The 18,329-nt window shown below is 43.6% G+C and overlaps 1 protein-coding gene across 10 annotated transcripts in view; it reads left to right on the top strand.

The window, feature by feature from the left end:
* Window positions 1–18,329, top strand: part of TSPAN4 (tetraspanin 4) — a 416,627-nt gene that overhangs the window by 214,305 nt on the left and 183,993 nt on the right. For 6 of the 10 annotated variants that reach the window (XM_030950222.1, XM_030950221.1, XM_030950220.1 and 3 more), the window contains one exon: window positions 16,021–16,100. In XM_030950222.1, the coding sequence (XP_030806082.1) occupies window positions 16,038–16,100 (63 nt within the window). In that variant the 5' untranslated portion in view covers window positions 16,021–16,037. Of the gene's footprint in view, window positions 1–15,203; window positions 15,435–15,508; window positions 16,101–18,329 lie in introns of those variants that run through there. The other 4 variants (XM_030950216.1, XM_030950214.1, XM_030950218.1 and 1 more) reach the window with 3 other exon arrangements.

The raw sequence follows: 18,329 nt of genomic DNA, 5'->3' as shown, positions 1-18,329 counted from the left end.
GGGTACCTCCTCCGTGTCATTATCCTCATGCTGTTCTTGCTACTGTCATACAGCATGCCCATCTGTAGTAGTGGTGCACTGCTACCTAGAAACCTCAAGAAGCTGATGAGAAATAGTATAAACAACAAAGGGCTGGAGAGCAGAACTGAAGCACAGGGGTTGAATTATGTACCCAGCACTGGAGGATTGTGTAAGAAATGGAATGGCTGAAATAGCTTCACTGTGAAAGCCTCTGCAATTTTTAGGGACAAAGTCTTAGTCCTTTTTGTTGTTTCATGTGCAAGGTGGACTGACCCCCAACTTTCCCTTGCTTATTTTCTCAGAAGGTCAGATCTAATCCTCTTGTTCAGCACATCGAGAGGCACATCAAGGTTTTTGAACACCAGAGGATCAGTATAGAAGGGCAGCTGTCAGTAAAGTAGCTATGGATGTCTGATATTTAGCTCTTTCACATCTATAGGGAGATGACTTTGTTATTCTCTAAATGAAAAGTTTCTCTAAGGTTTGCCTATGTGCCCTTCACTCTCATAGGTAGATCTCCTGCTGACTTCAGTGTGTGCTAGACTGGCCCACACAGGGAGAAGGAAAAGAACATTCGAATTTTGGAATAAGCGCTAGCTAAGCTGATAAATCCCAGTAGCTTTCTCACTGCCGTGGCTGTGTTGGTCCTTTCCCTAGGGAGCTATTCTTCTTCCTCCTCTTATCTGTTTTAGGGAAATTTCCGTGCGGTATTGCACAGTGCCACTGTCCTGGGCAGTCTTCATTCAGATCATGTACCTTCTAAAACACTTTGAAAAACATAAAACAGAGCTTTGATTAACAGCCTGATATGGAATAAACTGTGATATTCAGTAGCAATGGGAAGCTATAACAAAACATATACTTGGCAGCAGTGTTGTGCTATCCTTTTGCCTGGAAGGAAAATTAGATCTAAAAGACAGATTCTCAGATGAAGCTGGCTCTGGTACGTGGGTTGTCAGGTAGCAAATAATAGTGGGAAGTGACTTCTGGCTCTTCCTGGCTGCTTGCCTTGAGAGGGAGAGGGGATGGCTGTGCTCCCAGATGGAGGAGCAAGAGGGAATCCAACACTGTGACATGTGAGGGTCCCCCATAGATGCTGGGGCCGGGCTGGCAGCTGCTTCTGCAGCGAGGGTGGTGACAGCTCGGGGGAAGAGCATCTCACCTGTGCCCCAGCAATATCAACTCTGTGAGCTGAGCCTTGTCACACAGAGCTCGACTGAAATGGGTAAACAGAGCCCATACTCAAAGAAAGGGAAAATTCTAAGCAAATCCCAGGCCATGGTTCAGAAATGCTGCTGCAGATATTTCTTACTGCATTAACAGGAATGAAAAAGGCAGCATATCCATGGGGGAGAAATACTTCAGCAGTGGTGCTTACCTGAGTGGAAGCCTCTGCAATTTTAAGACGGTTGGCTGGGTTCTCAATTGGTGTAAACATCCAGTGCTTTTGATTTACTTGTAGTTAAGTTGTTTTGCAGTGTCTGAGAATCTTGCTTACACGTCTGAATCATGGCTGAAGAGCTTGGGCCACTGAGGGATTCGGATAGAAATTCAAAGGTTAATTAGCATACGGTGTTAAAAGCAGATGTAGTGTAAGTGAACAGTGCTTCAATGCTCTTATCTAGAGAGATGTTTGATCTTAATTCTAAAGAAGAAAAATGAGCTGGCAAGTTGCTGCTCAACTCTGACAAAGCCCAACCCCAAAATAAGTTTTAAAATACATATAAAAACCTTTAAATTAATCATTCCTCAGGGACATCAGTGAAGTTCTTAAGAATCTAGCTTTTCATGAAAGTGTATTCACTGACACATGCTTGTTAAAATATATTCATTATAAGTGTACATCCAGAACCAACCTGAAACCTTTGAAAGGTCCAGGGAGTAAGCCAGTCCGGAAAAGAAACTGCCAACCAGTGTATCATAGAAGAATAGCAAATTGTGAAGCAAATATTTGAAACAGTGGTTTCTACTCTACTTGTGACAGGTAGGTTTTCACACGCGTAGAAGGAAAACAGGCACCCAGCTTCCACTGAAACCCATCTTCCCTATTTATTTAGTACATTCCTCAATTATTTTTTCATTAAAACTGAGTCATCTCATAGATAATCTGTAAATGGTAGCATAAGACTTTTAGTCACCACAGCATGTATAGTAATTGGCTGCACTGAAAATCTGCCTTGTAAATACAAGCTTGTAGTTGATTTGTTGTGTAATGAATTGTTTTTTGCCTGCAATGCCAAAAGCTGTTGCCATGAACACTACAAAGTGATGATTTGCTTGCTGTCAAGTCACTCTGGGTATTTACTATTCTGAAATCCTTGCCTCCCTATCCCTCTCCTTTGCACACAAAGTGAGAAATCTGAGAAGCGGGAGCACTGTTTTCTTACCCCAAAGAGGGGAGAGCTGTGTGAGTGAAACTGATTTCCACAGGCAGCCATCAGAGGAATACAAATGGGGTGCAGCAGCTAAAGCCCTTTGCCAAAACTCTTCAGTGATTGAGGAGCAGCAACCTTTGGGGTTTTTTGAAATTGAAACATGGGGAGTTTTAGAGGCAGTCCACTTTTAGATCTAGGTGGTGTCAGACGTGCTGGGCCTGCTGACTTCTGTACAGGAACTGACCTGCCTGTGACCTCTGATGTGGTTTGACCGAGAACACCTCTTCTAGCTCCAGTGAGAGCAGGCAGTGGTTCTGGTCTCTTTCTGCTTCATGGTGGTCGCGTGGAGTCTGGAGCAGACCCAAATCCTCCTGTGGTCCTCCCCTCTTGGAAGGGGATGATGTCCTGATGATGGATGTGAGGTACAGATGCAATTAAATAGGTCCTTTCCCCCCAGGGTCTTTTCTTTCCTTTTCAGTCACAGTTGTGAAGCCTATATGGTTTTCTTGTTGGTCCTGTGGTTTCATGACAGCTCAGAATGTTATGACAATAGTGATGCCTGTTCCAAAGTTTCCCCCTTGTAAGATCCTTATTTAAAATCCTATCCATCATGCAATCTACTTAGCTAATTGTCAGAGCTTGTCATGCCATGTAATTAAGTTTTGGATAGCATTCAGATGCCTCTTCAGGAGTGTGTAAGGGTGTGTGTGGAACTGCATCTCTTCTTCCCTGTTACCACAAAAAAATGAGTCATGCTTCTGGCTGGCTCAGACAGAGCTGCAGACATCATCTCAGTAGGTTGGGGGGAGGATTTAAGACTAGGAGTTCTGTAACCTGATCCCATAGAAAAGCCCTAGCCAGCCTTGCTATTGGTGTAGGGATTTGTTCACAACTGGCTGGGGATGACCAAGGAGATTCTTTTAATCCCATCAGCCTGCTGTTAGGAGCTTGCTTATTATAGCCTAATAACTCTGTCCTGGAAGCACAGGCAGCCCTCAAATTAAGATCTCTGTGTTGGCTAGGAAGGATAAGGCTTCAGCATCATGGATTTGAGAGAGCCTTGCTGTTCGCTACTTCTGATGCACACACACAGTTCAGGTAATCAAACTCCTCCTCAAATGTTCACGCTCTGCACAGACCAGCCTGTCTCTGCCTCTGACTGACTGAGGTGGGAATAAACCCCAGAGCTTCGTTGATTTTGCAAAAAAAGAAAAAAAAAGTGTGTGCATACACAGGTATATATTTTTTTCTGGGAAAAATGCCAACACACTGCTTCAAATTTTGAGGCATTGCCATCCTGAGTACATTCTATTGAATTTTGGGGTTGTTTTGTTTTTAAAGCCATGTTATAGAAATTAATGTCAACATGAAAAGTGTTTTTGTTTTTTGTTTAGATCGTAATAACAAAAAAATAATCTTTGAGGTCCTTTGAATGCTCAAACATTATTGCAGCGTCTGTGCTGTCCTGATTCATCCTAAGATTTTCAATAGCAGCCTAATAGAAGTAGAATAAAGCATGGCCCTCACTAGAACCTCTCTTCTGTCAGAGCTCAGCATGGTCAAAAAAATAAACTTAAATCATGGAAAGCTGTTGAAGTGAATTCCTTTGTGCTACTGTCAGACTGGGAGGAAACAGTCCTATAACATAGACAAAAAAATCTTCATCTGCTTTTATGGTACTTCAAGAAGCCTAGACAAGCAGTGATCCAGGACTGAAATGTTTCTGTTAGAGGGATACAAGCTCCATCAACAAAGTCCTTGTGTGGATGATTAAAATGAGATTAAAGCATGCCAGAAGCAGGTTCCCTGCCCAGTCGTTTCTGTTTGTTGTGTACATCTCTTACTAAATGGTGGTTTTGTGCCCTTAACTGTGTGCCTTTCTCTGCAGTCCTTTTCAGGACTGGGGAGACCGAGGTGAGATGGCTGTTGGGTTACATACTCTGCCCATCATTTCTGGGAACCAGAGCTGCTGGTCTTGGAATTTCATTGTCTTTGTCTGTAGGAAGTGACCTTCTTTCACTTGATTGCTCTCCAGCAACCTCTGATTGATCACATCTCAGATATACCCAGGAGTTTTTGCAGTTGTCTCTTCTGCGTTTGATTTAAGAGAACACTTGTAAGTGCAGTTCATCTTCTTAGGTGCCAAGTAAAAAGGGGAGACAGAAGCAGGCTGTGCCCTGAAAAGTGAAAAATCTGAATGGGGAGGGCAGAGGGAAAAAATGCTTTTCTTGTTGCTAAAAGCTTGGGGCCATGGAGAGATTTACAGCTATGCTCTGCAGTTGCATGTGGAGTCTGGCAGAGGGCTGGCTGAATTTCTTCAGTAGCTCCCATTGATCTGAGACTCCAGGTCTATCTACCAGCCACAGCCTGTTGTTGTTCCCAACAGGCAATGCTCTACCCCTTCCTCCCTGCTTAGTGGCTTTCAGTGGCTCCAGCCGCACATAGATCACTTTCCAGCAAGATTTCCCTGCCATTTGTGCTTCTCTGGGATTTCTTAGGAACTTTGGACATCATTGCCTCACATACTATTTTAGGAGTCAGTTGATAAGAACTGAAACACATTGTAAGTTTTGATGCAAAATAGCATCAGAGCATTGATAGGTGGGGCCAGATGATCTTGACATAATCCCTTTGACAGGGTGGGTAAATCCCACCTGGTGCTTGGCAGGAGCAGAGGAAAGCCTGCAGCTTGGCATTTCCCTGCTGGGGAGAGCAGCCATAAGGGAACATTGCCAGGCTGTGCTCAAACCAGTTATCTTATTATTGAAAACCACTGGGAGTCCAGGAAGAAAAGAGGATGCTTTTGAAGTCAGGCCTGTCTGTTTATGAGCTTCACAAAGCAGCAGAGACCAGAGTGTCCCGAGGGCCAGAGAAAGGGGAACCTCTTGTGTAGTTCCTCTGATCTCTAGATTTTGTTATGTGGATTTTGTGATCTGTAGTTTAGGATTAAAAAGAACAAAGACCATTTAAGTATGGATTTCATTCTACTGATTGTGTCATCGTCCACAGATGTGGAGCCAGCCAGAGTGTATCAGACCCTTCATCAACTAATTAACTTGAGTTGTCAAGCTGCAATCAGTGAACTGCTCTCATACTAAAATAATAATGATAAATTCCTCTCATCTGAAGCTGTCAGCTTCCAGCTGCAACTGGCTTGAGTTTGCAGGGTCTGTAACTTACTCCATGAAGAAAAATCAGATTTGCACCTCTGTCTTGCCAAAGCCAGCTTTGGCTTGGTTCCCTTTCTAGCAGAGTTTGCTGTTGGAGCAGCACCTGAGGCCAGGCCAGGATTATGCTGGGCTTGTAGCATGACCAAATCTGCCATCAGACTGCCACATGCAGCACTGTGAGTCATTTTAAAGGGACATTTTCTAGTTTCAATTGCTTATCGAGAAGCTGGTTTGGTTTCTTTTTGGGTTGCTTTTAAAAAAATTTTAAGGGGTATGTTTATCTTGAAATTCTTCCTGTTGTTGTTTTGTTAGGTGAGAGAGGTGCTACACATTTCACTGTAGGACAGGGTCTAAGAGCTGTCTGAAGGAAAAGGTGTCCAGGATGCCTTTGGGACTGCTTGTCTGCCCCACAGAGCTGGCAGGCCAGCAGGGAGCCCTTGCAGGCTCTGGTGGGGATGTCAGCCCTTCTTTCCTTCCAGTTTTTGGAGCTTTAGTGCCCTGTCACATCTGTCCTGTCATACTTGTCACACCTGTCCTGTCTTAAACAGACCAAGAAAGAAATCCCATTCCACAGTGGTAGAGGGAGTCTTGGACTCAATCCTCCTGCCTCTGTCTTGCATAAAAAATTGAATGCCACCTCCTCTGAGTATGACCACTCATAGAAATGAATTTTTTTTTTAATTGGCTGACCACATAGGAATTCCAAAATGGAAGCAAACAAAAATTACTTGTTTGGCTTATCCAAAAGGACTTGGACGAAGGAATTTGTGTAGCCTTCTAAGAAACAATAACTAGCTTCTGTTGTAATGAATTTCTTTGTACAGTTTAAACATCACAAATAGAAATTAAAAGTATAGCATAGGTTTGGGTGACAGTTATAAAAGGCTATAAAGCATCTTAATTAAAGTTTTATAGGCTCATAATCATGTGTTATTTGAGATAAATATCATTAGCAATACCAGAACTATGCAGAAGCTTGATATGCTTTAGATATCTGGAAATACATGTAAAATAAATATTTTTCTAAGGAGGTCTTCTTTCCCCATCAAACAAGAAATCCTGCTTAAAGGCGGGAATGCAGAATACAGAAATCAGGAGGTCTGGTTTTTCTTTGTGCATTCCCTGTCATTTCTGAAAACCATCATGGAACAGATATCCCTTTTCTGTGAAAAAGCTCCTTTTCAGATGGCTTCTTGGTGATTTGATGCAGAATAATTTTTTAGTGTATAAATCTGCCTTCATAAACATCCTCATAAATATAACACAGCAAACAAACTGCTTGGAGGTCAGACTGCAGAAGAGGTTGATCTTGCATTTTTAGCAGTTTAGCGTATGCTAGAGCTTAGATTTATTTAGCAGGATTAAATTTTGCAAAGGTCCTGTGACAAGTGTTTCTTACAGAGTGGGAATGACTGAAAGCCTACTACAGATTAATAGGAAACACTGAGCACAAATGCTCAGGTGCGATTTAGGCACAAATTTGGTGTTGATTAAATGCAGAATCTTAGCCAGGTGATGACTTTAAAGACTAAACAGATACTTTGGTAGTACCTTTGCAATGAGCATCTTAATTCGGGCACCAATTATCTTTCATTCTGTATCATTAAAACTCTGATTTCTGTCCAAACAAAGTCTCCATGATGAAAGTTAAATAGCATTAAGCACCTTAATAAATAGGGATGAGTTTCTTTGAGCTTCTATATTGTTTTGGTAACTGAATTTAGATGTGTTTTGCAGAAAGGATATGACATGTGTTCTGCCTTAAAATACAGGTGCCTCTTCATTTTGTGTAGATGTACCCTTAGGAACATTAGTTTACTTACAGATTTTGACAGTGACATATAAAAAGAGCTGAATTGTGGTGATGTGAAGAAGTAAATACAAATATATGCTTTCTAGTGCCGGTGATACTTTTTATTCCAAAAGAAAATTTTTATTTTAAGCATTAGCACTATTGTACTCACTAATATGCCTATTAGGACTATAAATCCTAGGCTATTGTTTTAAATTGTTTATTTGTATGTGTTTGTTTAAATATGTATTTAAATGTGTGTCTGTTGCTAGCAGTCCCCAAGTCATTTTGACTGTTCACTGTTACGAATACTCAGAATAGCAAATCAAAAAGCCAAAGCTTGTGCTCCTGCCCAGAATTTTTTTTTATTATTATTTTTTAGTATCAGAATCTCCTTTATTTTTGCTTGAATGGTTACAGAGATGGCAAGGATAAGAGATCCACTGCTGTTTACTTTTACTATGTGGGATGATACAACTCTGGCGATTCCCTACAGTATTAAGAAAAGAAACAATAGCTGTTAATCTTATATGTAAGAAGATACATGGCCACTTGCATTTTCTTTGTACAAGTTCATTACATTTTAATCTCAATATATAATTATCACATAGTAGTTTTGTGTATTAGTCCCTTTCAAATACTCTTAATTTGTTGGAGGCTTTTTTATACTTCAGTTTTTAAATTTTAAGCTCTCTCCAACACACCTTTGGATTTTGGAAGGGGAGTCTAAGGGAGCTGTGAGCAGGTTGAGGACTTTTGGCTAGGAAGAGATGGATGCAGGCCCAACAGTGCAGCAGCAGAGATCACTTCTCTGGCTGGCCCTGGGGTCTTGGTGTGCTCCCTCACATCTGCTGACTGAGTTGTAGGTAGGAGAGCACCTCACCCCGTTTCAAACCTTGTTCTTTTGGCTGAAGGCACATCCCAGCCAGCAGATCTGTGGGTCAGCAGCCTCAAAGGTGTGTGCTCAGGGAGGAATTCCTTCTGCTACAGCAACACGTGCAGAGTCCAGCTTGATCTGAAGCCTTTGAAACACTGCATTTCTCCTGCTTATGTCCAATCACACTCATGAAATCATTTAATGTATGCTTACTATTTTAGTCCATGAATATCTCAAAGCAGTGAAAACTGTGGTTGAGTACTCAGTTGAAATGGGCTCTCTGTGACCTGATTCTTCAATGTGCTGAGCGCTTGCTGGGGTGCCTGTGAGGTCAGTGAGTGCTTCTGGGCCTTCATTGCTTTGGAAGTGGAGCTGAAATATGGTGATGTGAACTTTGCTTCGTGCTCATGTGCGTGCAAAACCTTAGTCCTGTTTTTAAGAATGCAAGACAAGAAGAGAATCCATTTTGAGTCTCCAAGGAAAAAATCCATAAAGATGTTAAAAGGCAGACACTAGTTAGTGAACATTATTGAATCCTCGAGTTTTTCTAAGTCATTGTATTGTTTTCTCTGCTTCTGCTTTCACAATAACTTTCTCCTTTCATTAGAACTGTGCAGTTGAAAGATGTTCATGCCTGATTACTTTATACTTGACAGAAAAATCCTGAGTACCACATGTGTTTGAAATGGTGTTTCTTTGAATGTCAGCTGATCTCTCAGGTTAGAGCAAGTAACCTGATTTTAAGAAAACTAGCACATAAATTGCATCTGTGCTGCTAGGACCTGCTGACACCACAAAGATAGGTCTTGACAAAAGTTTTATTTGGGCTACAACTCTTCTTGTATGGCATGTCAGATGGGTTCTTTATTTCTGCTCTTTCATTCTTTATTACTGAGGGCATTAGTAGGGAAGCAGGCTTTCTGCTTCTTCAGGAATTTGCAGACTGGCACTGCTTGTCTTTTATCTGCAGCAATAATCCTCTCTGTGTAGGTCTCAAATATGCCGAATTTCCTGGGGAAACAAGGAATCTCCTTACTCTAAAAATTTTAGTATTGGACAAAAGAAATCATTAGCAAAGAACAGGATGACAAAAGCTCAGAAAGAACAAATGGCAAGAGAGCTCTGTGGTGCACAGGGTTTTGGAGGCTGATACCAGATAATTTTAAAGATATTTTATTTGTTTAGTCTGACTTGGCACCAGCTATTCTGCATGTATGTACACTCTCAGCACTATTTGAGCACACAGATGCTCCAGTATGGGTGAAGGAAATGCCCTCAGCCTGAGTCATGCATGTAGGAATAGAAGTCAGTCTGAATCCACAGGCAGAGGTGATGGCAGCAGTTATGCAGATGAGAGCACGTAAAAAGGAATGAGGTTTCTGCAAAGTTACTTGTGCACAGGCTTAAATAAAGAGCATTGCAAATCATACCTAGAATATTTTCTCTGTGTCTATGATTATGTTATTTCCATAGCAACTAATTATGCCATAAACCAAAGATCATGACTTCAGGTGACATGTGAGCAGAAGGAGATGAGCTATTAAGTACTGAAGATTTTTTTTAATGCAAATTTCCTTATTTATAAAGAAAAAAAGAGAAAGAAAATGAAAGAAACCAAACAAACAGCAAACCAACCAACCCTGAAGTCTGCTATATAAGTGAAATTGCTTGTGCCTGGAATGTGTTTTCAAAGTTTTGTTGGAGACATCAGTAAATATTTCAAGTAGTTGTAGGTACAAGTGTGAATATCAACAGATTTTTGTATTAGCTGAGGAAATCTCTAGAATGTCTGACTGTATTCTCCTGCCCATGCAATCCAGGGCTCAACCCTTTCCAGCAACTCTAACCTTTTACAGATGCTGAAATTGCTAATGGACGAACAGGGATCCTGGAAATAAAAGAAAAGGTCTGGGTTCTTAGGTATGTGATAAGCTTGAGGTTGCAGTGAACCATACTATCTTCGGCTTCACACATTAAAAACATTCCTATTTCTTTTGAAAACAAAAGATTCTAGAGATTTTCTCAGCTTACAGCCTCATGGTCCTATTCTTTGAGCTGAAGGACCTGCAGCCCAGAGTAGAACTGATATTGCTCAATTTACCTGTTTCTTAGGGGACTGCTTTAACATATCTGGTGTTTGGTTCAGGAGCTGGCTTTATAGCTCCCCTCCTGACCCACCTGCACCTCGCTTAAAGTCTTTGGCAACATGTGCAGACTCATTGCACCATGTGAATTTTTAGGAGAGAGCAGGATTGAGGGAGGAAACCTGTTGATTACTGCTTGAATTGACCTGGAATGTTTCCAGGGATGGGGCATCTACAACCTCTTTGGGCAACTTCCTCCAGTATTTCATCATCTCATTGGAAAAAAAAAATTCCTTTTATATATATATATAGTCTGAATCTATTCTCTTTTAGTTTAAAACCATTACCCCTTATCCCGTGGCTACAGGTCCTATTAAAAAGCCTGTCCCCATCTTTCTTTAAGCCCCATTTAGGTACTGAAAGTGTGCAGTGAGGTCTCCCTGGAGCCTCTTCTTCTCCAGGCTGAACAACCTGAACTTTTTCAGACTTCCCCATTAGGGAAGGAGTTCCAGCCCTCTGATTGCTTTTGTGGCCCTTCTGCAGACCCACTCCCAACAGGTCCATGTCTTCCTTGAACTGAGGACTCCAGAGCTGATGTACTATTCCACATGGGCTCTCATCAGAGCAGAGGGGCAGAATCACCCCCCTCAACCTGCTGGCCATGCTGGCCAGTACCCCCAAGTCCCTCTGGGCAGGGCTGCTCTCAATCCCTTCATCCCCCAGCCTGGGCTGATACTGGAGGTTGCCCCAACCCAGGTACATCACCTTCCACTTGGCCTTGTTGAACCTCATGAGGTTTCCGTGGGCCCACTTTCAGAGCTTGTCCAGATCCCTGTGGATGGCATCCCATCCCTCAGGTATGGTGACTGCCCCGCTCAGCTTGCTGGCATCTGCAAACTTGGTGAGGGTGTGCTGGATCCCACTATGTCACCTATAGACACTAAACAGTACTGGGCACGGTTGAGCAGAGACTGAAAACCTGTGGCAGCGTGAGGCTGACAGGTTAAAAATCATGTTCTCACTCTCTTTGCTTTGCTCTTTTAGTCATTTATACTCATGCAAAATGAATATACAAAAGCAAACAAATCAAAGACTCCATCACAAGGCTTTTTTTTCCTCCTAGCTGAAACAGCCAGCTTGGCCCTGAACTTTGGTTCACCCTCCAGTCAGAAGAGATGTTTCTCTTAGACTTTTGGAAGAGCTACAGTTTTTATAAAACCTGCATCACTGAATCAAACATAACCAAACAGTAGCTGCAAAGAGTGCACTGGGTGAGGAAACAAGGGATTTCTCTCCAGACATGTTGCTGAAGAAAAAGACAGGCAGGGCCAGACAGGTTTGATTAACACTTTTCTGTGGTGATCTCTGTACGTACATGAAATTAAAAAGTTGAGTATTCAGAGTGTATTCACCAGTTGATCACCTTTAGCTGATTTCAGTGCTGTGGTGGGAAGCAAAGCTAATAACTCACAAGAAGATGCCACTCTTGTAGTAATGTTTGATCTTAGTCATGTTGTTCACTGAAGCTACTGGGACTGATGTCACCTGTCACATGCATGCCTTTGCACACTCTTCTGTTGCAGAATGGGAGCAGTTGTCACATCCATACTCTGTTTTATATAGTGTATTTCACTAATACCTTCTAGCAGGGTTCTTAAAAATTTTATTTTCTGGGTCACTTAACAAAGTCTACTGAGGTTAATTCAAAGTGGGTTGTTTCATTAGGATGATGGAGCAGGTATGCAGAATTTTGAAGACAGTGGCAAGAGGCATTAGTAGGGGGAAAACCAGTGCAACCATTAAAGGACTTATGAGACTAAAATTAATGAGGAGGTAAATTAGTGCTGCATTTTGTCTGAGCTGAAGTCACTGATGTCTTGTGGTCATGAGTGTTAAATCATGGTGGAAGAAGAGAAAGCAGTATTCAAAATAATAAGGGAGGTGGTGTGGGGTCTGTGGTGGCTGCAGCTCAGGGTGAGGTGCAAAGTGTGGGCTGGGTGTCTTCAGGTGAAAGCCAAAGCTGTGGCTGCTCAGAGAGGGTGTGAGAGATAACACAGTTAAGAGATCTGCCCCTGATGCCCAAGCCTTTTACAGTTTATTGCCTGGAGTTCACCTGGTGTCATTAGAGTGAGACTGCTGCCTCTTCTCTTTCAGGGCCAGGGTTTTGGCTGGAGTCAGTGAAGGGTTACCAGCACTCCACTCAAAGTGGCAGGGACAGAGTTGTTATAACCTAAATGGTGCGTGCCACCAGAATCAATACAAATTGAACCTCTGCTGGCGAGACTGCACAGTGCTTGCTTTCTTGTGTAGAGGAATCAATATGAATTGGCCACAGGATGGGAATATAGAGATGCAGCTGGGGAGAGAAAAAATAGATGTTAAGCAGAGGTGAACAGAGATCTCTAGGTCCACACCGTGATTTTAGGCTCAGTCATTAACAAAAAGTTTTGTGACAGCTCTAATTTGCCTGTCCTTTGGGTCACCCTTTAGACACAATGCCCCAGTGATGCAATGCTTCCAAAGCTTATTCTTCTTGGTTCACACATCACTTTATTGTTAAACAGCTAAAATGCCAGCATGGGTCCCAGCATGCCCTTTCCATTCACTTCACACCAGAGATGGGCAAGAGTAGAGTTCACCAGACCTTCTTCTTTTGTTGATTTCTCTCAGTCCCCATGCAGGACATCACTCCCTCATGTGAGCATGTCATCCAAGCTGCAGTTAGCCTGTTGGTGCAACATTGCTTTCTCAAGGGTTTCCCATTTAGGCTAGAGATTCTGACTGGGTTTCCTGGTGTGGAAGATTTAATAAAAGAATGATTGTAATGCCTGTTTACTAAATGACTCTGTTTCTAATTAGCTGTTGTTGTTGTCATGAGAAAGAACAGCAACTACTTGAGAACTACATTTTATACTTAAGTGCCTTTAAAAAGTTGTCATTTCCATGAGGTGTGCTACGGGATGAGGGTCAAAAGAGGCTGGAGAAAAAGTACCCTTTATTGTAAGGGTTATACAGGACCTCAGCCTTCCTCATACATTTTCTGTGTCTGAAATATATCCACTGTGTGTTGATGTTTATTTTTATTTAAAATAAACATTTAGAAATTCTTCCTTCTACCTTAGATCCTGACTTTATGAATTATTCCACTGTATTAAGGACTTCGTTCTCTTAAGAATTGATGATTTCTCGCCTTCAGGAAAGGGGAAAGCAAGTGATTTCTAACCCTTTTCTTATCCAGATAGCAATGAGCTGCCTTTGGGCTTCAGTTGTCTAGTTTACGGTAAATATGCCAAATTCTCCTCTGTTAAATGCAATACCATGGGCACCCTTGTTAAATCACAGTCATCTGACTTGTCACTGCTTCACCATAATTTGTGTGCAGAGCTCTACCCAGTTTTTCTTTCACGATTTACTAGGATGCTCCGTGCACAGGCATTTTTACATACATTTACATACGTGACAGAAAGCGTAGAAAATATTTGAATCATTTTTGGGTTTCTGTTACCAAACTGGTCTAGTTGTAATACAGGTGAGGATAAAGGGTGGGGGCAGAACTCTTTGGTAGCACAGGAAAAATTAACAGTATATTGGGAACTCTGAGAACAGATCTGCTTCCACTGGACCATCTTTATTTGCTAGGGAAGGAAGATTCCTTTAAGGGGGCAGAGTTCATATTGTGCAGGAAAGGGAGGGGAGTAGAAAACTAATTTTGGAGGTAGGGAAATCAAAAAGTGGAAAGTTGTAACTCATCAAAGTTACTGAAACAGATGGTGCAGGAGTTATTATCCTTGTGTTTTGTGCTCAGGTTCTTTCTTTCTAAAGCTTGCACCAGGTATGGTCAGTGTATTTATAGTTTGTGGAGGAAATGGAGAGAAATAATTAGACTCTAAGTTTGCAGTTTGTAAATTAACAGAATTAGAGGGTGGTTTGCAGAGGCGAACTGCTTAGGCTATGCAAAACCAGCTCATTTTACTTTTACTAATTTGTTCTTTAATTAATTGGAGCCCATGTCTCCTGATTTATGCTGAGACTGGCAAGATGCTTCATGAAGGAAATCTGTTTTCATCTTGATTAATTCTCTGCTGGGCAGGCGTTTTAAAGAAATGTTAGCCAGCCATCTTTTGACGTAGTTTCAGCAGGTTACAGTCAAAATCGAAGGGCAAACAGAGAGGAGGCAGACAGATAAGGAGGTGGCACATACAGCGACAAGTGAATTACTTGCACAGGGAGTTTGGGGCAAAGATGGTAAATGAGTCTTGCTTTCCTGAGTATTAATACTGTAATTGACGCAGTTTCAGTAGGATATTTCCTTCCCGAAAAAGTTGTGTGTGGCACATTTTCCACTCTTTCCTGCCTGTGGGAGCTGTCAGATTTTAGGGAAGTGCTCCCCAGCGTACGGAGCTTGATGCCGATCAGTGCGTTCTGACAGGGGACAAATGACCTGGCCATACGCGGTGCTGAGTGATGATTCCGTGGGACGGAGCGAATTAGGAGCATCCCGGTGATGGATCTGCAGTGGAATAAACGAGCCTTCCGGCAAGGGGAGCACGGTGTGTTCTGACCCCGCTCCCCGCGGAGCATCCCCAGCGCTTTTACGTACGAATCGTTCACTGCACGCACTTATTCCCGTTCCTTTCGGCAGCGCCGCCTGTGCATCCGGGCAGCCCCGCAAAGCCACCTGCGCCCAGGTTGGGGCTCCGCGCCGTGCTCGGAGTTTGGGGGCGGGGGGGAGCCGCGGCCCCGGGCGGGGCTGTGAGGGCGGGCCGTGGGCCGGGGCCGGGCCGGGCCGGGCGGGCGGGCAGCGCCATTGGCGCGGCGCTCGGAGGAGGGGCGGCCGCGCCGGGAATGGAGCGCCGGGGCCGGCGTTCCACAGGCGGCCGGAGCGGGATGCGGGGATGCGCCGAGTGAGCCCGGCGGCGCGGGGCGCAGCGATGCGGCCGGCGGGAAAGCGCCACGGCAGCTGCTCGCCTTTCGGATAATCCCTGCCCCTGCCTGCCGCGGGTCCCGGGCAGCGGCACTCTCTTGTCTGTGTGTGGCATGCGGAGCCGGGGTTTTGTATGGCATTTGCGAGCCGAGCGAGGTCACGATTCCTTTTTTTAAAATTCTTTGCTCTGGGTACAGTATATCTCTGTCTGATTTTTCCTTCCCTGGTAGCGGGGTGGGCCGGGAGGGACGATCGTGACAGTGACGGGAATGTTTACTTGTGCAGAAGTCTTTCTGATGTGGAAGCACGCTGCTCCCTAACTTCTGGCTAAGCAGACTTCAGTTTACCAACTTTGCTACCGCACAGCACGCGTAACTCCTTGGCAGGATGGTAGAAGAAAGAACAGCTGGTGCAAAGCAATAGGGGATTCCTAGCGAGGAGGAGGAGGAGGAGGAAGGAAGGAAGATCATCAACCTTTCACCGACGGCTGTCAGAGCAGCAGGAACGGGACAGCCGAAGCCACCATGCGCAGGTCCAGCACCGATGAGTCCACCTATCACAGGAGCCCTTCCCTGGACAGCAAGGATTACAGTTTCCCAAATGGCGCCTTCCGTCGATACAGCAGCATGTATGGTGGCCAGTTTGGGGCTGCCAGCAACTCTTTTTTTGGATTTCATACCAACCCTGGCCCGAAGGCCACCAAGGCTAAGTACACGACCCCCAAGGGAAACAAGTACGTTGTCTTTTACCTGGATCTCTCATTTATTTTTCTCCTAGAACTGAAGAGGTGCAGCATGGCTCACAACTGCCTGCAGTGTATCAAGTACCTAATGTTTGTTTTCAACCTTCTCTTCTGGGTAAGTACACGTTTGGAACCGTGAAACGGTTTTTGTGTCTGTTTACTGAGATGGAAGGTGAACTTGTTGCTGCTTTGAAACTTAGGAGTTGAACAAAGTCGTGTCTAGGCTACTGCTTTTGTGGCCTCATTGATTTGTGTAGGTAACCTGTCGAGGGTTTTCTTCATCCTCTCATTTCCTGGCCTCCAGTTGCATTTCAAAACTGTGGTAGAAGATAAAAGAGCGTGTTTAGAGAGGTCAGTTGCATGAATGCCTTCATCACTTTGTTCCAATGAGAGGTGTATACTTTTTTGTGCCCTGATCTTTCATTCTTATATGTTTGCCTCAAAAGTTATGCATAGTCCTAGAGAAATCACTGAGACCATTCATGGTTGTGAGGTTAAGCACATGCTTACATCTGTTGCTTTATTGCAGATGGCATGATGTACATTTGGTACATCAGCACATCAAAGCCTGTATCAGGAATCTCTAGGTAATCATTCTCTGTTGCTGTCAGTGCTGGGTCCTGGCATTGCCATTCCCTGTTGAAGATGTGGGTGGAGAGGGACCAGAGTGCTCCTCTCTGCTTCTGGTGCTGCTGCTCTGTGCCAGGAGCTTATCAAATCACTGTGAGGCACACGTGTGTCATCATCTTTTTAATAAATTAAGTGGCTGGGCACTTCACTCCCTTGTAATGGAGTGTAGGCTGTAGCTGAGACTAAAGAAGCGAGTGGGGGGGACCCACGTCGCAAATGTTCTCAGTCCTGTGAAAAAGGGAGTAGCATGTTTGCTAGGGCAGGACAGGATTTCTAGTTCAGTTTCTTGTCCAGAATCATGCGTGGGAAGGTCTGTTACACGATCCTCAGGAGGTGCCTTTAGAGGGCTTGTTCCTCCCAAGTGGCTTATTAACATGCTGAGGGAAATGAGGAGTATTGTGAGGTGACACCCCTCCTGTCCTGGCACTTAAGGAGGGGCTGTGGATGTGCAGCTGGATGTTACTGGGCCCTGTTACTGATTGTCTGTGCTCTCCTGACTTGTTGGAGGTGCTCGGAGGGCTGTGAGATGGAGAGAGCTGTTCTGTAGTGTGCGCTGCTGTACAGCTGTTCAAAGCCAGGCATGCTGCAGTGCATCAGAAAACACAAAGTGCAGGCAACTCCTGCTGACCTGAGCCATACCCAGTCAGGATGTGACAAACTAGTGCAAGTTCCCTGAATTGGCACAGCACTAACCGGAGCTGTGAAACACAAGGAGGTTGTTCTCTTTGCATCCTAGGTGAGTTGGTAGAAAGAGTGCTGTTAAGGCTGCATTCTGTCTTTCAAGGCTAATTCTGGTTGCTTCTGCTTCCCTAAAAATCATCTAATATTTATTGCAGCTTACTCCAGAGCTTTCTGAAAAAGACAAACACTATATTTCTTGCTTTTTTAAGTTTTGTGCCACTACTGGCTGTCCCTGGTCTTGATTATAGATAGCACTGACAGTTAGTTGAAGTGTGAGCTAGAGAAAAGAAGTAGGGTGCTGGCATTAATAGCTCTTTTCAGGACTATGCACAGCACTGCCTCAAAGGATACAGGCATTCTGATTTCTCTTGCAATATTAATCTTCCACTGAAACATATCCATGTGGTGAGAAGAGGTACTGCTGCAAGTAATGGGTGTGTATTTACAAAGGCAAGGTTGCACATAATGATATATCTTTGGCATGCTTTTCAGTAGAAACGCCTTAATATTTTGGGAGAGAAAGAGATGTTTCTGACTCCCTCCTAAAACCATCAGAGCTGCTCTGAGCTATACTTGGAGGCAGAGAAAAGCCAGGGGGCCCAAAAAGAGAATGCCTGTGTGGCCTCTGGGCTCTAGGTGAACTGAAGCATGCGAGCAGGGCAGTGGGTGGCGTCACATACTGACTGCAGCACGATCTCTGGTTTGTTTCCTTTTCACATGCTACCTGCACAGCAGGAGTGATGGAGATCATCATGTCCAAATGAGGTTTGCACAGCATGGAGTTGTAATAGATGCAGCTCTTCACCTTCTCACAGCGAAGAAAGTAACTGAAAAGAGATGATTTTAAAAGGTACTGGCTAGCCTCTCCTTAGTAAAAGGAGAAAAAAATTTTCCATTTCTAGTGATCAGAAATCTTAGAATGATTACAGGTTGATGATGCTGTTGTTTTGTTTTTCATGTTGTTTTTAGTTATCTATCATGTTTTACTTTGTGAAATTAAAGGAAAGCATCTCTGCAAGAAGATGGAATTTCT

The sequence above is a fragment of the Camarhynchus parvulus genome, chromosome 5 (genome assembly GCF_901933205.1).
Source record: "Camarhynchus parvulus chromosome 5, STF_HiC, whole genome shotgun sequence".
Lineage (NCBI taxonomy): Eukaryota > Metazoa > Chordata > Aves > Passeriformes > Thraupidae > Camarhynchus > Camarhynchus parvulus.
This window is presented reverse-complemented; position numbering and strand designations above follow the sequence as displayed.